Source organism: Callorhinchus milii, unplaced genomic scaffold (genome assembly GCF_018977255.1).
Source record: "Callorhinchus milii isolate IMCB2004 unplaced genomic scaffold, IMCB_Cmil_1.0 Scaffold18, whole genome shotgun sequence".
NCBI classification, from domain to species: Eukaryota; Metazoa; Chordata; class Chondrichthyes; order Chimaeriformes; family Callorhinchidae; genus Callorhinchus; species Callorhinchus milii.
In genome coordinates, this window is record NW_024704759.1 from 12,378,582 (window position 1) to 12,405,843 (window position 27,262).

The following is a 27,262-nucleotide window of genomic DNA, read 5'->3' on the forward strand; positions in this document are numbered from 1 at the left end:
TCAAATAGATTACACTGAGCAGGTCTTGTATCTGTATGTTTGGCACAGTACGCTTATATTTTAAAAAAACTATCTTCTCTAGTATTTCTGAGAATTGATTTCATGTTTAGTGGAGTGAGCACCGCAGGTAAGAGAGAACAATTTTGAAAAAAAATATGAATCGTTTTTTAAAATAAATTGTCGTACTGAGACCGACAGAATCGGGTAAACTTTCTTCAAAATAACGTTCCTATGAACTGAACAGCAATACAATAACATTTCACTTGAGAGGCAATTTGCAGTGAAACACTTGGAATGAGTTATTACAATAATTAATTTAGCACAAAATTATGAATAACATTAGCATTTTGGATATAGGAATGTGACTGACACAATTAGGAAAGGCAGCAACGCAAACTATAACCAGTGCTCAACAATTGTGTCCCATCATTTGTGCTGGTGTTTTACTTATAATATTAACTGAATTAGATCTGTATTTGACTAAAATGTTGTTGATTTACAACAGGAAACCACTTTGGTCTTAATAATAAATAATAATCCTAGCATTTGATACAACAACTTTCACGGCCAGAGGACAGCTCAAAGGGCTTTGGAGGATATACTGTGAAGTGTTGTGACTGTATTTGGTTGGTGAGTACCTGTTACTAACTGCAGTATTATATCTATTGTCCATTGAGATTGTCTCTTCATATTCGAATGATCCAAAGCAGTTTCCTGTTGTGTTTTAGTCTGTGAAATGTTAGGTTAGTGCAATTTTATGCTTCTGTCCCAATAAGGATTCAAATATGTCCTTCTTCATTCCTGTTCTTATTTAAATGCAGACAATTGCCTTTTCTTAAGAACTTCTACAAAATAATTGTCAAACAATGAATTCACAACAAAGTGCATTTTACATTCACATAAGACATACATGAAGTCATACTTAAATATCAGTTAGAATATTGCACCAAATATAAACACTGTGAAAAAAAAACCTTAGATTTTGGAGACTGGTCTAGCATTTACATTGGTCAAAATAAGTCAAAATAATTGTTCTAAGACTGTAATTTTCTCTTGAAAATGTAACATCATTACAAATTTCAACAATGATTCTTGAAGGGTGAATTGCTGGTATGTGTGTATATAGTATATATCCATGTACAGTATACATCATGAAACCTATAAACAAATTATTGCACTTGAGCACAAACATGTTGTACACTTAGCAATGTACTGCCGTAGTGTGTTTGTTACTTAAAGGAGCACAATGCTAATCTGTAGGCAAAGTGTATTATATGGTCAAAATTGTCACTTTCAGCCTGCAATGTTGAAAGCATTGTCTTACGCATTAAACCCTCTCCCCTCAGCCAGCAAACAAAATCAATGATATATAATGGCATTTTGGAAGGAAAACAAATAGATAAAGAGGTGATAAAAGGTTCAGGAAAATAATATTAGCATTTTCTTCCTGGCCTAGAGAAGGCTTCCCATCCACATCAATGTTCTGAGTGACATGAACAATAGTTTCATTTATTATAATCTTAAATACTTTTTGATATAAATAATACAAAACAAAACCACTTGATGCCATGGTAATAAGTGGTGCTGTATGGTTTAAAAGAGCAGTTCAACCAGCATCCTGCCTTTGTAAAGTCTGTAAAACGTATGAATAAAACTGTACAGATAAAATCAAGATTCCACGGAAATAGCTCAGAAAAAATACAAACATCATGTTAACATGTACCCACTTCCAACAATCTAGTTTAAATGCAGCACTAGATGAACAATTGACTGTGCAATACAATACAAATAAACATTTATTTTGTGCCTTTCATGTTGGGAGCACTTCCCAAGGTGCTTACAATCCAGGCTTGACACCTGAGCTGAGGGTAGGAGCTGGGGGAGGTGAGGAGAGGAAAGACGACCAAATGAATTTAAGTTAAATGATTGACCGTATGAATTAAGAAGGCACAACAAGAAGCTGCACTGAAAAGGAGATTATTTGAGTTTTGTCTTCTGAACCTGTGCTCCACATAAATATCTCTGTCTCTATTCCATCCCAGCTTGAGCTCATATGCTTCTACAGTTCTCTCTCACTGATTGGAATGTGTCCATTTACTTCTGGACAATGTAGAAACATTTTGAACTCCATGGGTGGATCACTTAAATGAAAAGATTGAGCCTTTCAGGAGATGGTCGTTTTTGGGGGTAACATTAATCAGTTAGCACTTACGTTTAGATCCAGCCCAGGAATTTATTTTATTAATATTGAGCTTTGACAGCATGTGCTCTCCATGGGGCATGTGAAGAATAATGTAAGATGGATTGTGTGATGTTAATAAAGGGGATTCTGATGAGAGTATGGCTGTTTCTTAGCATTGGTACCAGTGCATAAGTGAAGCATCTTTACTTTCATTTTCTACTTACACAAAGCAAATGTGCACCAGACACTGAATATAACAAAAGACAGCTAGCTCACTATTGATCTGAAACCACGAGTGCTTGGAGGCAGATGTACTCCAACAGGATCTCCCCAGCTAAGGTCACTTACCAGGCATTTGGTTAGAAGCAGATACAGGTGAATCTGTCTGTTTATTCTCACGCAAGTTATTAATGGAAATGATAATGATCCTTGCATTTGATATAGGGTCTTTCGTGTTAGGAGGTTTCTCAAAGCAGCTGTGTGAAGTCATAAAGTGTCAGAAATTGCTTATCCCTCTCCAACTTAAGTTGCGATGTGTACTTCTCAGTTGTCCTTGGGTCTATTCAACCTTTGGTTTATACTGGAATATGATATCATGTTCAGGCTGCATCAACCCAAATCCATATCTGCTTGTATCAAAGACTGGAATTCTTGCTTCTGGGTCAGCGAGTTGGAAATCAAATTGACTGAGCATCATGAACACAAACCTGTGTTTTATATATATGTATATATATAAAAAAGAAAAGAAATAGAAGAAAATTTGTTACGATCAATAACGAGAGTATGTTGGAGAATTTACGTAGAAGTTAACTGTCGTACTTGAAGATAGTGTTGCATATGTTTGGCAGCGGCATTTGTTCGATTTTTAAAATTGATTTTTATTTTTTGGCTTCCTGTGTTCTCTCACTGCAGGCTGTCATCCAGCATGGAATGCCTTCCAGCTGGGGACGGTCAAACCTCAAGACCAGATGCCCACTCAGTGAAATGACTCCAGGAGGCACAGAAAGGGCAATGTGAGTTTGCACTCCCTCCCTTAAGACAATAGATCTTGTTGCAATCATGAGTCCAGGACTGTCAAGATTTCCCCAGTCGACTTGAGCAGAATCAAGTCATACGCAAAACTGCAACTCAAACTGACAGCCTCTGGACGGGAAACTAGAACCTTAACTGAAGAGTAGGCCTAGGCTTAAGAGTTTCGGAAAGGCCACAGAATGGCCAGTTTGGCACGTGGAGAATGCAATTAGCCAAACTTTGCTTTGTATCTAAACTATACGGGGAGGGCTAAGTGCCTGATAATGGATCTTTCACGGCATTAACATCCCTCACCGAGCTGAGCTGGATAAATAGCGTCTGGTGTAAATTGGAATGATTTATGTGATGAAATGGTACTTCCTTGGCTTTCAAAGGGAATAACATATTCAGTTTGTACTTTTAATCTATATACTTACAATTTTATGCTGTTTATTGCATACACTCGTGCAATGCACACATTGCCCCCTCCACCCCAGGGCATGTTGTAGTACTTCAACTGCTTTCCATTCTTGAAGAAGTTCTTTTTCTCTGTTCCATCTGCATTCAAAAATCGGTCGTACTTAAATTTCTGTAAGAATCAATAGCAAGTGTTATCGTTGGAAGTTTAGGAAGGGCCTTGTGCATAAAAGCGTTTGGGGTAATATAGAGTGTTCTGGAATAATATGATACCAGGCCCAAAGATGAAATGGTTACCAGTTAAAAACCAAGATAGCAGCTATCCCAATGCGATTGCATTTAAGACTATCAGCCTGTGATTGAAAATGTGCGTATTTATACTTGCATTTAGACAGCGCCTCTCACACAGGGTAGCGTCCCAGAGCACTTGATAGTGGCAGAGCACGATGCTGAGCTGGGGTGGAGGTGACTGTAGGCACGGTTGAAGAGGAAGGTCTTCAGGCATGACCTGAAGTTGGGGGAGGAGGGGCGAGGCGGAGGGATAGAGGAAGGAGTATTCCAGATTTTCGGGGCGTAGTGGCTGAAAATACGGCCACCGATGGTGGAACAGAGGGCACAAGGCAATATTACCCAATAGAGCAAATGAACTACCAACAAATATAGCATTTGTATAAAGCTAATATAATGCTTGTAAAGTTTGTGTTCAGTTTCTGTTTGTAGTTTTATGGGTCAGTGACAATAAACATCAAGCCATTTTAACTAGGTTTAATTATCATTTGACATTAAATTTATAATAAACATTCAAAAGCCTGCCTGAGTCAGAAGAATGGAGATACAACTGTTTTAATTTCATTTTAATACGATTTTACTAACATGCGATTATTCCTTTATGAGACAATTCTAATAAAAGATATGAAGTATGACATCAAGTGCCATAGAAAATACCTCAGGCTCTTCGTAGATTTCTGGATCCATCTGGGGGCTTAAATAAGGAAAAAGGCAAAGTCTGTCTCCCTTTCGGAGATTATATTCTCTGCTATCTGCTAGCCGGAGGGTCATATTTTGAAGAATCTCTCTGCTTATATAGGGTGCTGCTGTCAATCTCAGAATTTCATTCAGAATGCTATCTGTTAATAGCAAAGGAAACATAGCATTGTATTGTGCAAAACAAATGAATTATTGGCACATTACAGTAAATAATAGTTATCTAATTAACACATAGAAGCTTGATTTTGTATTATCTCTATTGGTATGAGCTCAGGGCTGTTTGCTTTGAGATCTCGGTGACTGTAGAAGGGTCTGTAAGAAGGATCTCTAGGATCTAACCCGTTGGAACTGCTGATGAGAATCCTTGATGTGTACTCAGATGCAGAGACTTAGATCATGCCAATCTGCAAGAACTCTGCTTTGGAAAAGATTGCAATGAAGCAGTGTTCCTGTGGGTTATCATTACGTACATCACATGCTTATTAAGGACATTTTCATTCCACCAGTTTTCAGTGGATTTACACCAAGATCACACAGGTGAAAGGCTATTTTTATTATTATTATTAAAGACTAATCCATAGTCATCAAGTTCTTTTGTTACAGTGAAGTTCAACTGTATTTGATGCAGATATAGGGATTAATGCATTAAATACAAATAGGCCAGTTACTGTCTTTAAAAGACTAATGCCAGTAAAAGAAATACATGTATGTAAATTTGAGATTATGAGTCCAACCAATGATCTAAAATACGGCATTGTCAATTTGGAAAATTTATGAGCTCGAGACTATCAAATCAAAAGATAGCAATTCCAACAGTTCAAATGTAATTTGAGTGACGGGAGATTAAAGATGTTTAAAAAAAATGTAAATCTAGCTGGGTCAATAGATAGATTGAGGACTACATTACTTTACAAATAATAATGCTTGAATTTGACGATATGCGTAACAAACGATCTGTAAAAAAAATCTTTCTTTGCTTGTGATTCTGAAACGAGCAAAACAAAATTTGAAGAACAAAAGGTAAACTGTACCGAAGACAGGAGTGTTGTCGAGAAGATCTTGACTGATGGTAAGTAGCGGATTATTAAATTGAATTTTATTTCCGTGGAGCTTCCCGTTTCTGTTGATTTCGTCCAGGACTGCAGTCATTGCTTCTGGGTGTTTCAGCAGGAACGCCAAGAGCCAAAATGTTGCAGGACCAATGTTACCCTGAAAACATCAGTAGCAAACAAAGAGGACTTTGGATGAGAAATGTTTTGGGGCATCAGTCCGTATGCCTAAACTAAAAGTCTTAGAACATTGTGTTTTCCATAAGCAGACAAAACATGCAGTCAATTCACCTTATAGTATATCCTCTGAAGCGCTTTGAGACGTCTCCACTACTTGATAAGGCGCTACATCAAATACAAAGATTATTATTATCACAGTTTGTGGAAATCATTGCTGGCAAAGCCTACAGCAGAGATTTGAGGCAAATGCTAGCTTCTCCCACCCAGCAAGAGGATTACAAGTTTCCAATGACTTCTCTGGTAATACATGTGCACTTGGCCTGAATTTTCAAAGGGCTATTTATGGAACGTAAGACACCAGTTCGCTCCTCTTTCTGAAAATCCTGTTGTTTGGTTGATGCATTTTTAAGCAAACTAGCTATAAATAGAAATCTTGGTTTAAGAATGTCAGGCATGTTTGTAGACCTGTTTTTTTCACAGAGCCTATAAATGTTCGATTGCGATCGCATCTGAATAAAACAGTTGGATGTCAGATCCGTCTGCATTTGCTTGGAGCAATAACGAGATGTTTTACTGCAACATAAGATTATCTCCCTCAGAATAACATTAACAAACTTTTTTTTAAGATTATTATTATTCACTTGATTGTTCGCTTTGGATCTCTTCCTGTTGCGTGTTTGACATTTCTGAGGGCCTGGTGCAGAGCAGGTGCTGAGCTTGACAAAGAGCTGAAATCTCAATGACGTTTTAATTAAACAGGAATACTTCTGTGATGAATAATTCTACAAGGTGGTTGTGGTAAATATGTGCACAGATAAACAAAATTAATATTAAAAAAAAGTCATCAATGCACACGCCTTTTCGACCACAATCTCTTCAAGGTGCTTGGATTTTAATTTTAAAGGAAAATAAACTTTCAAATAAATAGGCCTTGAATATTTCAAAAATGTAGTTGGTATCTAACTTATAGAGTGGTGCGTTCTTATTGCATTAACATCCCTTTTTGTCATTGAATCCACCAAAATCATTACTCTCCAGTTTTAGTGGCACTATGCGGGGGTTAAAAACAAGCACACATTTCCATTTTCTTTATTCTTAAAATAAAAAAAAATCACCTCAGAAGGCAGATACCCACTAAAAATGCCAGCTTACAAGCTAAATAATAACGGACAGGCTGTCATGTAAAATTCATGACAGTAAATGAGCATTTTGTCTCCTGGGAAGGCTGCACCTTGCTCAAGGACACACATTTCTATTCCAAGACTTTAAAAGCTTCACCTAGTGGTTATGAAGCAGAACTGCCGAGGGAGAAGGGAGCCCTTCATTTGCCTGTGTACTTCACGATTTGCTTCAGAAGCAGCAGAAGATGAATGAGACAATGCAACATTTTCAAGCAAGTCATCAGGGTGTGACAAATATAACTTTCGCTCAGATATTTCCCTAAGGGGGAAGAATAAGCAGCTTCTCACAGTCCTGCTATCATGAGTTTAAAAAAAAGCAAACTGCTGCCGTAAAATAGGAGTGAGGGAAGACCAAAAGCATAGTTTTGGTTGGCTGAATAAAACCCTTGCCCGTGGCCTGGAACCACACGCGTTCTGTATGTGCGCTGTTTTGTGAAGATAGCATGATCCCTGATAGTAACAAATGCATCAGAAAGCCTCCCTTGCCTGTTAGCACGGGAAATAGACTGAAAAGACGGTGTGTGTTTCTCCAGGTTTCAGCAGACGTGGGTAATGTTTATAGCACTTAGCTTTCTTTGATGCTCAGCTGCTCCCTGAAGTGCTAAATGCTGTGCCTCTCTTTTTTCCTCGACTGAAAACAAATGTTTCAAATTTCTTGGCAATGGTTTTCTTAGATACTCTTCTCCCTTTGCCAATTCACATTTTAAACGACTTATCAGAGTAGTCTTGCTATTCGCAATTTTGGTTTACCAATATTGCTTTTTAACTCTCAGTTGCAGATTGCACACAAACCACTATACAAAAATAGCTTTGTCTCTTGTCTAGACTTAAATTTACTAGATGGAGGTGTTTCTTTTAGTATATTAATTCCTACAAATACACAGTTGCTATACTTCACGGCAAGTTTGTGAAGCACTTTGAGACGTTCTCGATTATATAGGCACTGTAACAAATGCAAGGATTGTTATTTTTATTATTAATGTGGGCTTACAGTCCATCTTTAAAGAAACTGCTATCCAGGACACTTTGAATCTATAATAATCCTTGCATTTCATATTATCACAGCGCCTTATCACATCGTCAAGACGTCTTCACAAGATATACTGTTGACTATGTATTTTGTGGGCGAAATGTGGGAGCCAGTTTATCAGTAATGTCCACGAACAGCCATGGCATGAGTGATCAATTTTATTTGGGGGATTTGTTGACCAGGACACTGGAAGAAACTGCCTTCTCTTTTCGGATTGTGCCATGTTCAATCTGTTTCTTAAATGAATCCAGTGTCCTGGCTCTAACAGTCCTTCCCAGTAAACAGGTTCAGCTGCTTTGATTGCCGTTATGTGAACCAATGTTCTCTGGCACTGCCCGAAGATTGCTTTTAAGAAACCTGAAGCAGTGAATTTAACTTGAAAACCGTTAATTCATATCTAATTTCGCGTAGATATGAAAACACAAGAGGCATTCCCTCTCCCTCCCTCTCTCTCTCTCTCTCCTTTAGCAATGAAGGATCATTGCTTTATGCTCGGAAAAGTTTCTCCTTCACACAATAACTGGTTACCTGAGTGGCCCAGATCTGCAGCACCATTGCCCTGGCCAGCATGTCATCCTGTAGCTCCAAATCTTGAAGATGATTTCTGTAACCTTCGAGCCAGTTGCTCCTGTTCAATTTGCCATTGAGATTTTCTCCAGACAGTAAGCTCCAGAGGCGTTTCTTCACCGAAGCTGCTTCCTTCTTCTCATCTAACAATAATGAAATGAATGGTTGATTTCAGCACCACTGGAAATGATTTTAATTAAAGTTCCTTAGAAAAATGTGACATTATTGCGATCATCACCAAAATAAACATGGAAGCTTATTAGATCTGCAGGAATCGTAAATGAAATTCTGATACTCTGATTTATTATTTTTCCATCAACAATATTAGATGGCCTGTGAATATTACAGATTATTTGCTAATTACTCACCAGCAGATAGGGTTGAATAGGCTAATTTTATCAATAGTTGGTCAAGTCTCCTGTATTCATGGTAGACAGTTTCGGAATGAATCCTGTCTTTGTTTTTTGACGTCTCCTTATTACTATGCTCACGTTCATTTCCAAACAGCGTAAGATATCCTGCCCTAATTAAGCAAGGGAAAGACTGTTATCGGAGTAATCACATTCCTAGGTATTAATTGTATACATGAAGATTATATTATACGCTCTCCTGAATGACAAAATAACTTAACATTTGTTTCTGATCTGAATTAATCAGTCTTTTTTTTAAAAAAAGCTCAGATATAATACGTAGAACATAATATATTTTACTCTCTATTTTCTCTGTCCTGTACAATGAGCTATGCAGTGAATGTCCAATTTTATCCAGGACAATGGAAGAAACTCCATTCTCTCTCCAGGTAGTGCCATGGGTTCTTTTACATCCACCTGAACAGGAGGAGAGGTCCTTGATATAAAACCTCTAACAATGCAGCACAACCTCAGCACTGCACTGGAGCATCAACCTGAGCTAAGACCTCAAGTCATGACATGACTGTAGGCATGGTGGAATAGGAAGTTCTTCAGGCGAGACTTGAAAATGGGGAAGGAAGGGACAAGGCGGAAGGATAGAGGAAGAGTGTTCCAGAGAATCGGGGCCTGTGGTTAAAAGTGCGGTCACCAACGGTGGAACAGAGGGCGGACATGCAGAAAGCCGTTGCCAGTTGAGCGGAATCAGCGGGTTGTGGCTTCTGACTTAGGGGCAAGAGTTCTACCAACTGAGTCAGTCTAGTATTGTCCACATTTTCGAGCAAAGTGTGCACTATTTATGCACCATCAAAGCACTTTACCTGAACAAGATGTTGTAACAGAAGTTAAATAGTCCTTCTTTCATCCACGTCTTCGTTGTTCCCTTTGCTTCAGACAGCAAAACATTTTGGAGGTTGGATGACATTGCTTGTGTCAATGTGGAAAGGTTTTCCCCTTGCAGTTGCCTTTAGAGATACAAAAGGATCAGTATTAACTACCATAAGTGTCTTTTGCGTAATGATATCGGGACCATTTTGTTTTGAAAGAAAACTATTCTCTGTTGGTTGAGTGTCCATAACTGTTACAGGTCAACTCTTTAATTTTCTTTATATGGTCCAGAATTATTTAATGAAAGTCATGGATGTGAATGAGGAGAGAAGTGGGCACGTGAATTTTCAAGGGTGCCAAGCAACTAGTTCTGTCATTTCCAGATTTATGATCTTTCCACATCACGTCTTCAAAGGGACGTGACTTCAAGAGCATTTGTTTTCTTGGATCGAATCCTGTCTCCACTAGAAATGATCTCTCTGTACATTTCTCTTGCAATGAAAGGGAGGGATGCACCTATTTTCAAATCCTGTACTTTGAATTAAAGATTCAATGTCCTCCATTTCACCACTCTTTCTCTCTCTCTCATTCTCTCTCTCCGCCTTTTGTGGCAAGCTCAGGTCTTCCCACTAGAGGAAAGAAATCCATTACTTACGAATGCTTCAGGCGTGAGCCTGGTTCTGAAAGATCATCAGAATGCACAATCACCCCATTGACAAAGTCTGTTGATGCAATTGATAGCGGGAGCTGGAGTGTGAAATCGTTTCAGAATACAAAATTATGAGGTGATATTTCACCAGTGGGGCCACGCTGGTTTCTTGTCACCGCTGCATGTTAGAAATAAGCGGTGGTAAAATATATCATTAATTGGCTTAACATAATTTTTTATTGCACGTAATATTGCATTACATTTCGAAGACCATAAAGTTCTACTTTTTTTTTACCTGTTCCCCTAAATAAAATATTTTCAAGCGCCAAGTGAACTGTTAACTCTTCTTTTGATCCAGTACGGTTGTCATTCTTTTTTTCCGGTCCCTTTTAAAGCCTAATAAACTAAAAATTAAGACCAGCTCATCTTTGCTGAGTCAGCCTCCAGAACCTTTAGCCTCTCTCTTTCCCACCTGCTCTATAATAATTCAGTTTGTTCCCTTCCTCCACCCCCGTAGACCCACGCCAATCGTATGACGTCTTATATCGCATGCCCTTGGAGAAGGCTGACTTTGTTTCTCCACTGATTTGAGTGCTCTCCCCCTATAAATAACTGATCCTTCATATAAAGGTGTCATAGTTCATTGACCATTCTGATGAAGCAGCTGATCATTTTCTGACACACATACGCACACACCAATCAATCTCACGCTGAACAATTTTCAGCTCATCTTCAAGTCACGTCTCTTCATCGCAGATCTGATCTTCCTCACCTTTGCATATGTTTGTAAAGCCCCAAGTCACTTTCATTAAGTGAAATGTGATGCAAATGCGCAAAAAGGGGCCGATCGTCCATTAATTTGCGGTTATGTTTTCAGGGATTTAAAGCAAAACTTTATTTCTTGACAAAACCTGGCTTGAAGCAGTGCCTTTATTTAGACATTCCAACTGGGACTCAGAATTGCTTTCGGTAGCATTTCAGTTTGCCAACAGATACACACGCAGTCATGATGACACATGACCGCTTTAACTTTGAGGCTGATTTTCTGTAAGATCTTTCAAACCGGTTTCAAGAGCAAGGCTGAATTTAAGGATTTTACCAAATTCTACACCCCCTGAAGTGCTAAGAGAATAGAGTAAATCTAGACCCAGGCAGAATGTCTGCCCCATAGAGATCACAACATAGCAGGCAGCAGAATGCTGGACCTTAGATTCTTGAACAATTCAATAGGCGACATGAACGCTGAATTGTCTGCGAATTGTAGACAATTTTCACCACGTCCAGTGTATTGTGTGTACTGTATAAATCGATGCAGCTCACGGGATCGTTACAGTTTTAATGACACAATTTTTCACTACCCTTATTTGTTACCTTATACTTCTGTGTTTTAGTCGAGAGATTGCTGAGCCTCCAGAGGGTACTTGGTGCTTTTAAAGAAATCGCGTGAAGCTTATTTAATTGGGCTCGATGAAAGTCAGAGGTGTATTCGATTGTTTATACGCCAAAGTCCATTGGTTAGTTAACAAAAGACTTCAGTGTTTCATATCACTCTTGCAATATCAACAAGGATATCAGTGACCATAATCAGGCAGTTTAAAACAGGCATCACTAAATGGACAAAACTAGAGGAAACATTACACAGAATATTACAAAGGTTTACGTTTAAGGGGGTAATATTTGATGCAGTACACTAACAATGTGGCAGGCACATATCGAAATATCGAAAAAAATATAGAGAATACACACGTTTTCATCATATTCTTCTCTTTGTGGGGATCATAGTTAGGTAGCTGAACATCGAATATTCTATCCATTAAAAGACGTGAATATGCCGCGAAGTCCAGTTTTGCAGTCGACTCCCACAAGACGGAATCATATGAATGGGGATCAAGCAATACAGTCACAAAACGTCCTGCCATTTGAACCTATGAACACAAAAAGTACAGTACGTAGTGCAGATTCTGCGCAATTGGCTGCTGCATTCCGCCCACAAATATACAGTCAATTCACTTTACAGTCTATTCTGTGAAGCGCTTTGAGACGTCGAGAAGACGTGAAAAGCGCTTGATCAAGTGCAAGGATTAGTATTATTATTATTAACAAGTTTCTCCAAAACATTCCCTTCTGAATCGACACATATGGCAACATGAGATGTTTAAGTGATTACTGTACTTCTTTCTCTTGGCCTTTATGTAACTTATTATTGCAAGGTCAGATTTTAACATTGTTTAAACTGCCTTTGGTTCAGCGCTGAGGTCCCCCTTGTTGTTGTGTATTCTCATTGATGATACTCAGCCGGGTGCGAAACAGAGGTGACACTAGATGGCAGTGTGTGTGGTTGACTTGTTTTAACGTGTACAGATGCATAGCGAAATGTAAGCAGTTATCCTTTAAAGTTGTTGCAACCATACCAGTAATGGGGATTAAAATAAGGTTACATTAAAATAATTTTTAAAAAAATTGACAGTCCACATGTTAGATAATAATATCTATAATAATATTTGATGATGATAATAATAATAATCCTTGCATTTGACCGTATATTTTGTCAGTCATAGATTGAGTGACCAGGTTTTCTGCTACTCTTCCTGAGCTGGGACTCGAAAAAGTTCACGCTGTCAGGAACTTTGAGCAGGGAATGCAGTGCTCTAATTGCTACACCTGGTCCCACAATGAGATAATATATAATGACAGATACTGCTCAAAGAAGCAACCAATGTTAAGGAAATAATGCATTTGGGAGTTTGCACAATTAACACGTTCAATTCTAAATGCAGTCAATTCTAAAATCATTTAAAGTAGTAAAGAATAAAATAGTAAAAAGAATTCTTACTGTGAAAATATCTCCATGCTTTCTCTTCATTTTCAATAAAAAGGTTGCACTGTCCTTTCCAAATTCCACAGCGTGTCCCAACCAAGGGACCAGACCTTTATCGAGAGGTGGCTCATTTGACATTCTGTGTTATTTAAAAAAAATCCAGTTAACTCTAAACTCATCATTAAAATGGGATAAAACCACATCAGTGGAAGGACAATAATAATAATAATTATTAATAATAATAAGTCATATATCTTATAATAATAGCTCTTGAAGATGTGACAAGGTGCTATATCAAATGCAAGGATTATTATTATTTATTATTATTATTATTATTATTATAAGAATTGCTAGACTTAAGAAGTCCAAGGTCCATCCAGTTCATCTTCCACCATCCTGGCAGTCGCTTACACATGTCATGTCCCAAACTACATCCCTATCTTCACTGCAGAGCTTGAGTCCGGGACCTTAAACGCTGCAGTGTGTTTTATTTTTTAAAAAAAGAAAAAAAATGTTGATCTTTCAAAAAAAACACAGTGGATGGTGTGTTCGGAGAAACTGACATTCTATTTTGTGAATGCAATCCCTAAGCTGCAACGATGGGCAAACCTCAAGTCGTTCATTCCAAGTATTTAAAAAGACTTGAAATCAAAGGATTAAAAGACTGAATTTGCATAGGTTTTTAATATAGATATTTCCCCGCTCCCTGACTGTGGCTCATCGCACCTCAGCACTCAGAGCTTTTTCCAGGTCTATCACTGTGGCTGCTCAGATCTGGCCACAAGGGGGTGCATGAGGCAACACCCAATGGGGCCATCGTGATATGGATGACATCTCATTTCTGTTCTTTTATACCCTTCCTTTCAGCCTTGTGACATCAATGTGATCTCTGTTGCTGTATCGCTTCAAACATTTCAGCAACCTCACCGTTTTCGCAAGGGCACCCTGCTTTCATCACAATCAGACACATTTGTGGAGTCCTGTAGCTCAGTGGTTAGAGCACTCGCTTTGCAAGTGAGAGACCTGAGTTCAATTCCAGGCAGAGGGCGAAACCTTGGGCAAGTTTCCTTACTCCACACAGAGCCTAATAATAATCCCTCCAAAAAACCAAAAACAATAATTAAATTGGTCATTTTCAATCTACGATTGTTTGTGGGACATTGCTGTGCGCAATTGGCTGCCGCGTTCGCCCACAAATATACAGTCAATTCACTTTACAGTGTGTTCTGTGAAGCGCTTTGGGACGTCCTCCTGACGTGAAAAGCGCTATATCAAATGCAAGGATTATTATTATTATTATTATTATCCTGGGGACCACAGGTTGTCCCTTCTTTTTCTACCTCCCTGAACGCAAAGGACTTTGAGCGCGCAAGAAAGTACCACGCGGTACCCTTGTGACCAGGTTTTTCCTTGGTGGAGAGGTTGGGAGAATTTCTTTTCGTGCGCAGAGCAGTTAGAATATGGAATGCCTTGTCGGGAGTTGCGGTCGAGGAAGAATCCATTTTAGCGTTCAACTACCTGCATTTGTACAGCGCCCGTCGGATGTGCTAGCGTTCTGTAGCGCTTTTGAAAGGGAACTAGATAAATACCTAAAAAGGAGTAGGTGGAAACGGCAGGTAGATTGGGATACAAAGAATTGCTCTTAAAAGAGCCAGCACAGATAAGATGGTCCAAAGGGTCTCCTCCTGTGCTGTAAATGTCCATAGTTTCTATGGAGTGTTTTATTGGCTGTGCATATATAGAACATATATATACAGTTTATTTTTCTCTGATGCTCCCTTCTTTCTTTATGCTCTTCTCTTCCTTGTATTTTATTCTGTTCCCCATACTCTTCTCTTGTGTTTTTCTGATTTTTTGTTTGAAATCCATTCATCTGGCTCACTTCCGATCAAACATATTTCTTTGTCCTCCCTTAATCATCTTTTCCATTCAACCTCCTTCACATTCTCACTCAGAGAGAGAGCTAAATCCAGGCATATTTGCTCACCACAAGCTGTTTAATGATAGTTGTCTGTATATTTAACAATTCAAAGTGTTCCCCTTGGAGCAAGTATTTCCCTTGTCAGATGTTGACGTTTTGTAATTTTGGTTCCAGCTTCTGTTTTAAATCTGACCATTTTTGAGCACTTTAGATCAGGGGAATTAGGCTAATATCATGCCTTGCAAAACACGAGCATCCCGACAAAGGCGTTTGCAATGTCGTTTGCACTGTCAAGCGCTTTGAGGCATGATGCGAAAGTCGCTTATATACATGTAAATGGTTTTGCTGCAATCTTGGTTCAGTCTTGGTCTGAGGAAACACACCTCAAAACCAAATACAGACAGCTTTAGGCAGAACACGTAGGCGTTGAGTGCGTGCCGGTTTTTGTTTCCTCCCACCTTGATCTTGCCACATAACTAGTGCATTGTAATCTCTGCTACGTTAATCAGATATTTATTTATAGAGAACACCCACCTATTTTAACATGCATTTCTTACATTTCCTAAGGAAAATTATAAAGAGGGAGGGAGGGAGGGGATGTCCCAAGCGAGACTGATGAACTTATGCTGCAGTTTCTGTAACGTTCCCCATCCGTGCTATTGAAGCAAATAGTCGTGACATGAAGTTCAACACAAAACTCCTGCTATCTAACGCAAGCCTTGGCCGAGCAGTTTTGAAGCGATAGAAAAAAAGGATCATTAAATGGGAGGAACACCCACTGCAAAAATTGGCAAGGATTCCAGCCAGCAAATCACTTGAGCGTTCACCCTGACTCTCAGAGGATAGGTTTCATGTGTTCTCTTCCCCCAAGTAGCTGAGTCAGAGTACGTCCCAAACATAAAGCATGCAATTTAACTTAATTTAAGCTGACCTGAATTTTACCTCGCCGTGCCCAGCCTGAATATGATTGATCTCGGCTAAACCTTCTAACGAATGCGACAGAAACGTTTATGAACTATGGATTTATCTTTTCATTTGTTTTCACCATTTTAAGATTTTTCCCACAGTTTTATATTCAACGGTAGATCGGTCTCTCTTCTGCTTTTCTTCGACTTCAACCCTTTCCAGTTACAGTCCTACTAATGACCCTTTTCATGGTTGTTGTTTGAGATACAAAAGATTACACACTTTTCCACAAAAGTCTCAAGAACTTCCACTATTCTCTGTGCTCCTGACATTTAGAATGAATTGAAAAACTAACTAGAATTTGTTTTCCGTTTACCAAATTAGGTTGTGATCCCATTTCAGGCAGTTCTAAAACTCACCATGAATTCACCAAGTTTAATCAAGTCCTAACTTTGTAATTGTTGCACTTGATGCAAACAGACTTTTTTTAATCTCCTTATGCTTTGGGATAAGATTTCTCTACATAATTAACATCACTAATAGTTCAGTCTTTGGTTTCTGGCACAATAGTAAAGTTCAGTGACCCCTAATCTTCGGTATGAGCACTGCAAATATGGTATACGTGAAAAGCACTATTGCCTCTGAAGGTGATGGTCACTTTGTTTACCCTGAGATGGATGTTCACCCTGAACCTGGACTCGACAACAACAACAACAACTTGTATCTTTAGGAGTCCTGTAGCTCAGTGGTTAGAGCATTCGCCTCGCAAGCGAGAGACCGGAGTTCAATTCCCGGTAGGGCAAAACCTTGGGCAAGTTTCCTTATTCCACACGCCTAATAATAATCCCTCAAGGAAAAAAAACAATGACAAATTGGTCACTTCAATCCACGACTATTTGTGGGGGGACGCTGCTGTGTGCAATTGGCAGCTGTGTTTCGCCCACAAAATATACAGTGAATTCACTTTACAGTATATCCTATGAAGCGCTTTGAAACATCATGAAAAGCGCTATATCAAAATGCAAGGATAATTATTATTATATCGTGACCTCTACGCGAGGCAGTACTATAAAATGGCAGAGCATAGCACCGAGCTGGGGAGAGAGGGGAGGTGGGAAGGTCATAGAGGAAGGTCTCCAGGTGTGATCTGAACAACTTTCTGGACAAGAAGATAAATGATGCCGGACTATTGCTTTCAAATGTGCTGGCTGCCTCCAATTGTTTTTTGTCTGAGCAAATTAGTACAGTTATGTGACTACTGTTAAGAAAACTATCATCCTCATATTGTAAAATGTTTCTTCCAAATGCCGTAGTTTGGATAGTCTGGTCTCTCTGTACGCTTTCATAGCTATTGGTCAACTCATTTTCTTGAACGTTTTAAAATAATAATCCTTGCATTTGATTTAGCGCTGAATCACATCGTTGAGACGTCTCAAAGTGCTTCACAGTATATATTGTTAAGTGGATTTACTGTGTATTTTGTGAGTGAAATGCGACAGCCAAAGGCACACAGCAGTGTCCCACAAACAGTCGTGGATTGAGTGATCAATTTTTTTTAACATAAATGCTACTTGACTTGTGAATAAACTATGTAAAACATGTTTTACCACACGTCTAGAAATTAGTTCTCAATATTAACGTTGAATTGATTCTGCTTATTTGTGACTAAGAAAAAAGCAAAAAGTGAAAAATATTTGAGTTAATTACTCAACTTACCTTTTTCTCCTTTTCTTGAGATACAAAACAATGCAGAGACAAGATATGAGCAATATCCACAAAAATATCCACACCATTCTTTCCTTCCAAAAATGCTAATGCCTTCACTTGTTCTGTAAAGAAATTTAATCCAGCTCTCTCCGCTGGATCTTTGGGAATTCCTGCGGGTGGATTGTTTAAACTCTGAAGGCAGAGATTGATGGTTAGATCAACAAGTTTGTCTTGTCTTGTGGCTTTCTGCCTTTCTTCTGTATGGCTGCAGACCCAGCGACAGCTCTTTATAACTGGAGTTGCCAAATTGTAAACTTTAAATAAAGTGACACAAAGCTACATTGACTAATTACCATGGAACAGCCCGCCTTTTCAACAAAGCTGGTACAACCTTCACTCCTCTACTTTGTAGATTCCGTTCAGATAAATTATGTCATAGGTCTCTATTGCCACGACAAATATTTCAATCATGTTTTGTATTGGATTACAGCAATAATGCGGATATTTCACAACCAGTACAATTGAATTATGCAAACTGCAAATTTACAAATACTTCATGTGATTCCTGCTCATATAGCACCATTGTTAATATTTGTTAATCTGCTGTTATGTTGAAAACTGAATGAATCGGCCCAAAGAGAAATACAAATAAATAATGATTACATTTGATAATAGTTTTATTTAAAATTTTAACTGGGGGACATAGATTCAAGATAATTGGTAGAAGAACCAGAGAGGAGATGAGGAGACTTTTTTACACAGAGAGTTGTTACGGTCTGGAATGCACTGCCTGTTTCTGTACAACTTTCAAAAGGGAATTGGATAGGTACTTGAAGAGGAAAATTTTGCAATCATATGGGGAAAGAGCGGGGGAATGGGATTGATTTGGAGAGCTCTTCCAAAGACCTGGCACAGGCACGATGGGTCGAATGGCCTCCTGTGTTGTAATATACTATGACTCTACGATATAGTGCCCTTTATGTCAGGAGGGTGTCTCAAGCTGCTTCACACGATATACTATAACATGTAGTATTGGTTGTATTTGGATGCCAATGCAGCAGCCAATTTGCCCATAGAAATGTTTTACAAACAGGCACAAAATGAATGACCAATTCTATTTGAGGGATCACACACCGAGAAATTTCCATCTCTTTTCAAAGAGATCATTGAAAAGCCACAGGATAACAATAAATAATAATAATCCTTACCTTTGATATAGGATCATTGACACTCCACGGAACAAGCAGATGGGACCTTGGGTTAACATCTCATCTGAAGGACAATAGTTTGCTTTTTAAATTTTAAAATAGAATTGTAATAAAAAGTTGAATTGTAATCAATAATATCTGTTTCCTAGGGTCGAGGAAACACAATCCAAATCATTAACAATTTAACAACTAGTGTTTCACATGTAGCATTGCCTTTGAAAACAATGAAAAAGCAAAAGATTATGAAGGGATTCAATCTAGCTGTGTTTCAATTCACAGCCTTGCAAGCCAAACATGTAGCAGATATAATGTGAGTCCAGTCAGGTTAGGTCTTAAATAAGTAACTGCATTGTTGACAGAGTTATTATTTAGAACAAATTCTTGATTAATCAAATTAATGGCGCACAGGTTGCAATAATTACATTATTGTAATTACTGAGAAAAATAACCAACTTCTCTATTTTTGGGGTCTGACACATGCAGAATCCAATCACTACCCTTAAGAATATCCAAACTAAAATGAGTTGCATGCCACCTACACACGGAAATTCCAATATTGTGTCTTTCTGGCTTGGATCAAGCAAGATTAGGGTGATAGAGGGAAAAATAGAAAAAAAAAGTCAAGCGAGTTTCTACTGATGCTCACTCAGCCTAAATTAGGTCTCTTCTGCCATCATTGTGTTTACAATAAGAAATATGTGCCAAATGTCAGACAAACTGGTTCCACTACATAGGAACAACATTCAATATACTACGTGACACACATACTTCTAATGTTCTAGTTCCATTTAATGATTCAAGACCTCCATTCTCACCTCTCTGAGAGTCTAATATTTATCATGTATGTTTACATTTTCTACAATCCAAATAGCCATGTTTACATAACAGTACAGGACCTAAAATTCAGCCTACGTTGTAAAAAAACATCACATTTTTTTCATATAAGAATTGACTCTAGATGTAGATTACGGTGTTTAGAATTACTTTAACTTAAATAGTTCGTTTATTGAAAGCTGGTGTTCCTCTGCCAACTGTCAGGAACAGGTTTAAGTTTTAAAGAATGCTTGACTTGCATTTGTTATAGAGCCTTTCACGGAAATTGAGATGACGTCTCAAACTGCTTCACAGGATACACTGTAAAGTATAGCAACAACAACAACAAGATTACATTTGTATACGCCTTTCACGTCGGGAGGACGTCCCTAATGGCTAAAGTTAAATGTGGCAGCCATCCGCACACAGCAATGTCTCACAAACAACCAGGAAACAAATGACCAATTTTACCTGGGGGATTGCAGGCAGATGGAACCGCGGTTTAAAGTCTCATCTGCAAACCTGCACTTCTTACACAGAGAATCCTTTTAATAGATGAGATAATGGAAATAACTGGCCTCTCTCACTTTGCCATTTTTATTTTTAAAATATGCTTGAAAGGTGTTTCATGTCATCCTCATATTGCAACTGTCATTAATAATAATAATAATAATAATCCTTGCATTTGATATAGCGCTTTTCACGTCTTCTAGACGTCCCAAAGCGCTTCACAGAATATACTGTAAAGTGAATTGACTGTATATTTGTGGGCGAAAGAGAGCTCACCATAAAAGATTACGCAGTACAGATGGAAACATGGGTGTCGTAAACACTGATCTCAAGACAAAGCTATTTTCTGAATTGTACATTGTGTTTTTATTTGACGTCATTTTCTTGTCGGTTTAATGAGCCATGCCCTCCCTGCTTGACCATCACAAGCAACGATGCTATCCTCATTTAAAGCCAGCACATATTGTGACATTTCTATCATAATTTCAAGCTGTGCTTATCATCTCAGCAATTCCAGCAGTGAATATGTTTGGAGTCACACAGTGCACAAGCATAAATCTAGCTACGTTTTAAACGTGTTACGACAATTTCAATAGATTTTCCATCCAAGATATGCTGAAGGAGCTATGAATACTTTGGCATTTCTTTTTTAATGCTATTTCCTGTGCAATTTAACTGTCATCTTGGCTCAGTTGGTAGCAATCTGGTCTATGAGGCAAGAAAGAAACATTTATCAAACATTTAACAGATCATGTTTCTAAATAGTTATGAAATCCCTGTGAAAGGAAGTGATGGTTAGGTTGTTGGTCGAAAGGAACGTAAAGGTCAAGAACAACTACGGAAAGAGAAATACTGTATGAAATAAAAATGACTGAAAATAAGGCATGTAGCAATGTTATGTGAGATCATTGAACATAAAACTGTTTAGAAAAAGAATATTGCTGAAGCTTCTGACAGTTTGAAACTTTGTTGTTAAGTTAACATAACGTTTTGATAAACGGATTCACAAGATAAAAATATTAGTTCAGATGAAGAACCCATTTGATCTCATCCTTCCAGAATACTGTCCATCCATCACAACATCAAGCTGCTTTTTAAATGGGTCCCAGTTTTCCCTGGCCTCAAGCACTCTTCCTGGCAACCTGTTCCAATCATTTATTGCCCTCTGAGCAAAGGAAAACCTCAGTGTATGCCCCAGCCTGTTTACTGGTTGTTCACATTAATAGAACCACAATAGGATCTAAATGTGTGACGATTTGTAACTGAAGCTGAGAATAGTGACACCGAGTCACGTAAAGTGCCTACCACTGGCAACCTGTAGTGTGTCCCGCTGACTCACGTAAACTCCGGTAACTGGAGTCGATGCGATGGAGTGGTTTTCCCGAGCTTTGACACTATGTGGCTGTGCTTTCCGGGAGCAGTTACTATTTACAACTCGGAGCAGCTATCAATGGCTCCAATTATGGATCTCTGCCCGTTCGACACCAATGTCAAAAACTGATGCCTTTCAAAACCCAAAGGAGATTATGAAATTTGAAATGTTATCAGCCGTTTTGGGGCTAATGTTTGCGATAGTGTTTCCAAAACATGCTCTTACATCAAAGAGAAAATACATATTTACTTTATGACTTTTAATCAGGATCTACCCTTCGATTAGGGTATACTCTGTTTGCTATACCAGACAGTATTCAGCGACGTTATCGGTTTGGAAGGAAAGTCAATAAAGCGATTAGATCTCACTTTTCATTCCGCGTTAAGATTGGATCCTATTTTCATAAGGGTAAAGATTTAGTTTCTCTTAACCTTAGGTCATGTCAAATCTCAGCCAGTGGATTGAAATTCCTACCTGTCAACTGGCATTTCTGCTTTACCTCAAATACGTCACCAATGAAGGATTCATTCCCACCCCCACTGCTTGCAGTAATTGACAGGAATGCTGTGCTCTGTAGGTAGGCGTGCATGCGAACAGGTATTCTGTCACATTAAAACAAATAGCAAAGAGAAATCTCATCTGGAATTGAGATTTATTTGGTACATCTTTGTTACTAGTTCATTGGCCCGGTCAATGAAGCAGCCATCATTATAATGCCTACTTCAATTACTGGTAACTTGATCCCAAATTATCAGTTATTATTATTATTATTCTAATTGTATTATAGCTATTATATTGTACAATTGTAAGAGCAAGATCCTTTTTTAAGCTGTACTTACAGACATTGCTTCATGTCCCCACCCCACCCACCCCATCATTAGTTGTTGGGTCTCCAGCATTTCTGCCCTACCCTCTGGAACTCCATCCCAGAATCTCTTCACCTTGCCATCTCCTTTGTCTCCTTCAAAGCCTGTTTCACAACCTTCCTCATTGCCCGTGGTTTCAGTCATCCTCTCCCTACTTAGTCTCCACCCCTCTTGATTCCAACACCCAGCTCGGGTGCAAATCCTTGACTGTCCAGCACCTTGGGATGTCGCCCTGATGTCAAAGGTACTATTTAAATGCAGTTTGATGTTGTTGTTATTATTCACCTCTTGATTACCCTTCTGTGTGAAGTCGTTTCCTGGTATCTGTCTTTAAATTGTCATTCTGAGCAATTAGTTACCTGGTCAAGGGAAACGTAGTAATCAGATACAATTTTATTAAAGTGCAAACAGCTTGAGTCAATACAAAGACAATTCTAAATACAATTGAATTTGTGAGGTTATTAAAAGCAACAGTCTTTATTGGATGGAGGCGGGTGGCTATTAAATCGCACTAAACGAAAAATACTAGCAGATCTAAACAAAGACCATTAGACCATTTCATGGCTATAATTTATTTTGACTTAATTCTACAGCAATTTACTTAATTTTGCATGAAGCTGTTCTAAAGCACTTCCACAACATTAAATTTGATGGACTATGTTTTGGTTAATTTCCACACTAGTCATTAAATCCCATTTTGCCTTATTTTCATATTCCAATTTAAAGAAATCTTTCCTGAGTGTAATGGCATTGAATTCACCATGCATATCTTTTTAAATAATCAATTAAATCTTAGGGTCACACTATTTATATGTTCCTCGTTACTAAATATATTCAATTATCAGGAGACTTTTTCTGATCTAAAAAGGTAAAGCATTAAAAGCTAGTTTTCAGCCCATCAAAACCCAGACAATCTTTTGAAAATTTTCCCCCACCTTCAAAACAGACAACAAGAAGCAGGAGACAGAAGAATGGCATGAAAGAAAGGGTTTAAATTAATTAGGGTTTAAGACATCAATGGCAAATAACAGTTAAAGGTAAAAATAAATGATAATAATAATCCTTGCATTTTGTAACGTGCCGTATCGTGTCTTTGAGACATCTCAAAGCGTTTCACAGTATATACTGTAAAGTGAATTGACTGTATATTTTGTGGGTGAAACACAGCAGCCAATTGCACACAGCAGTGTCCCACAAACAGTCGTGGATTGAAGTGACCAATTTATTCTTTTTTTGAAGGGATTATTACCCCCGGAAAAGCGATCCGCCAATTGACCTAGTAAGGGTTCCTACCTACTGCTAGGTAAAGAACAACAACAACAACAAAATTACATTTTCTACCACTGATGGCAGGCTGCTGATGTTGTTGGTACCAGTGCCAGAAATTGCCAGAGTGAAAACATACCTCACATCAGTGTTCGAGAATGTTAACCAGAAGGTTTGCTTGTAAAAGGTCAGCATCTTTAGCATGATTGGATGCAGCAGACTGCGTGTTGGTCATAGGTCAGAGATTATCAAGGGCAAAATCTCAAATATTTTGTGCGAATTGAGAGTAATATTGCCAAAGGACTCCCAACAAAGTACTGTTGTCATGTAGGAGTTTATGATATACTCCAGGAGGCTAAATAAAGTCAATACTTGGTATTTTCTGTTGTGAAATGTACCTGGAGCAATAATTTTGAAGATTGTGTCCTATAAGGCAACTGGTTTGCATTTCAAGCACAAAAACTTATTTTACTTCTTCTGGATTGCCTTCCAGTCACACCTCCAGAGCATTTACTCTGTGAGTTTGTTTTGCTGTGTGTATGTTAGTTATTGTGATTTCTTTGATTCACTGTCTATTGATGTTGTAGAAAAGTTATTGGAGTCCAGTAGCGTAGCTTTGCCTCACAAGCGAGAGAACCCGAGTTCGATTTCCGGGTGGGGCGAAACTTTAGGCAAGTTTCCTTACTCCACATGCCTCTGTTTTCCTAGCAGTAAGTAGGAACCCAGTTGTTAGTAGATTGGTGGAATCGCTTTCTGAAAGTAATAATCCCTCAAATAAAAAAATTGGTCACTCAATCCATGATTGTTTGTGGGCACTGCTGTGCGCAATTGGCTGCCGCATTTTGCCCACAAAATACAGTCAGTCCACTTTTCAATATATTCTGTGAAGCGCCTTAAGACGTATCAATGACGTGATAAGGCACAAGATTAAATGCAAGAATTATTATAATTATATCTATGTCCTCTTGCAGTCTGCTACAATCCTCCTCACTGTTTGCTACTTTTCCTAGCTTAGTATCATCTGCAAACTTGGAAATTGTACCCCCTATACCCAAGTCCAGGTCATTTATATAGATAACAAACAGCAGTGGTCCCAATACTGACCCCTGGGAGACACCACTGCACACTTGTCTCCAGTCGGAAAAATAACCATTCACGAATACTTTCTGCTTTCCTTCTCCCAGACAGTTCTGCCACTGTCGCTTTAATACCATAAGTTTCTATTTTGCTTAAAAGTCTTTTATGTGGCACTTTATCAAATGCCTTCTGAAAATCCATATAAACTACATCAACTGCACTACCTTCATTCACCCTCTCTGTTACTTCATCAAAAAGTCTTTTGTCCTTTTCTGTTTACTCTCGCAAGGGTATTAAACCCCAGCAATATAACAGTGTGAAAAATATGTTGAAAATGCCAGAAATGTAATCACTAATACAAGGAGTTGGGGAGCAAACACAATAAAGATACGTTTCTACATTAATCATCATCTGTACTTTGCACTGCCTTACATCAAGTGTAGCATTTTAGATCATGGGCTGTTTGTAGTGCTGCATTTCCTAAAAGTTTAAAACCTTTGACTTTTTAAATTACACTACTCACTGCATCAATTATTATTATTATTACTCAGCCTAGTTTTGTCTCTGCATAAAGCAAATGTTGTTAAGCTTCCTAGAAATACATAGTAACTTTGATATATTGTTTCATTAAACCGTTCAAGATTGAGAAATATTGTCTCCTTTGCCATTTTCTATACCGCTATTTTTGATCCTTTACAGTTGGATTGAATAAATAAATTACATTTATTTGATTAGGTCAATTAGCTATGTCCTGCTTGTTGGAGCAGTACATTTCAATCAACTGAACTAACATCCTGTTAGCTGACACCAAGCTAAGAAGCAGTTGAGTGTTGAACTTAAAGGTAAATGTAGTGTTAATGCTGAAAAAAATGTCTCAAGTGCATTTAAACGTGGTCAATATACGACTATACAAACAGGGTGCGATTCGAGTTATTCTTATTTGAGGAAACTGGGATTGTATAGGTTTTGAACTATTTACGTGTGGGAAAATAAAATGTACAAAAATATCATGAAAAGAAATGAGAAAGAATACCTTCAACTTTCAACCTTCAACATAATAATAAAATTGTCAACAATCACCATTGCTAAAGGTAAGATAGCTTCACATAATAAAGCTTGGCCATCTCAACATCATATGTGACATGTATGCAAATCGGCTTTTAATGCAGTATATAGATATGGAAATATACTATTCCCATCACTTCATCTCATTGATTTGACCACAAAATACATAGTCACTACACTTTACAGTAAATCATGTGAAGCCTTTTTTAGACGTCTCAACTACATGATAAGGCGCTATATCAATTGCAAGGTTTATTATTAGCTAAATTTATTCATCAGCAAATTAATTTTTGGTAAAAAAAATCAAAAACTGTAAGACAAGGCAAGCCAACAGCTTGTTAGTTACCCCACAGGCGTTTTTATGACTGGCGATTTAATTCACGAAAAAACCAAACCCACATTAAATCGGATTTCCCCAATTTCTGGCTTGGTACTGAGGAGTTTAATTGATATTGCGTGTTTGATTTGTGGATACAGTAACCATATCAACCCTGTGACTAAGTGGTTGCTGTAAAGATAAAGCAAACATCCTGTGTCAAGTGTGAGGGATGGGATTGACGTGGCTGGAAAAGCGCAGGAATTAACTTAAAGGAATGATGGAAGAAATATGGGGCCATATATCAGCAGATTGGAAACAGTAATGAAAAGACAAGATTGCGTGAACATTTAAACTTCCATCTTAAGGAATGATTGGGTGGGGATTGACTCATCAATGTGGCAATAAATGACATGGTTTAGCAAGCCTGACATCTGCAGTTTTTAAATGGAGATTTAATTTGAGCCTTTTGCTAAACACTGGAACTGCTTGTACTTGTACACATTAATGCATTCCAGATGGTAATCAGGTCCATTCAGAATAAATGATCCCTTTCACCTTTCAGCCAAACAATTTAGAAGTTTTTCCGTGTGACTGTTTAACTGCTCCATTTTTTTTTCTGTTCTAATATTACAAACAACATAATGCCCTTTGCTCTGTGACAGAAACCAATGCCAATTATGTCTGTAACCGGTTGGTAAATTATGTCCCCTTATCACTCATTCATGTTCTCCTTGTTTTAGATAACCACCATATGTGGAAATGCCTTGAAATCAATGAAAGTGCAACCTTGACTTTCCATGCAGTTGAAAACTGAAACACAGTCTACTGTTAGCAAAAATGACAATGTTGGAATGTAGGAGGAAAACCAATATCAAGAAGAAGAACTCGCAAGGTTAGAAGAGAAAACAGTTTGGCCTATTTATAAT

General features: G+C 38.2%; 1 protein-coding gene across 1 annotated transcript; it reads right to left on the bottom strand.

Annotated features, from left to right (window-relative positions):
- Positions 1 to 1,851: 1,851 nt before the first annotated feature.
- On the bottom strand, positions 1,852 to 17,927 carry ptgis (prostaglandin I2 (prostacyclin) synthase). The gene is made up of 10 exons (XM_007911362.2): positions 17,850 to 17,927; positions 13,322 to 13,445; positions 12,235 to 12,413; positions 9,833 to 9,976; positions 8,973 to 9,127; positions 8,566 to 8,747; positions 5,629 to 5,806; positions 4,556 to 4,737; positions 3,631 to 3,782; positions 1,852 to 2,889 (listed from the first exon to the last, which is right to left on the bottom strand). The coding sequence occupies exons 1-10, from the start codon at positions 17,924 to 17,926 to the stop codon at positions 2,742 to 2,744; spliced, it is 1,521 nt and encodes a 506-aa protein (XP_007909553.1). The 5' UTR covers position 17,927; the 3' UTR covers positions 1,852 to 2,741.
- Between the last annotated feature and the right edge of the window lie 9,335 nt (positions 17,928 to 27,262).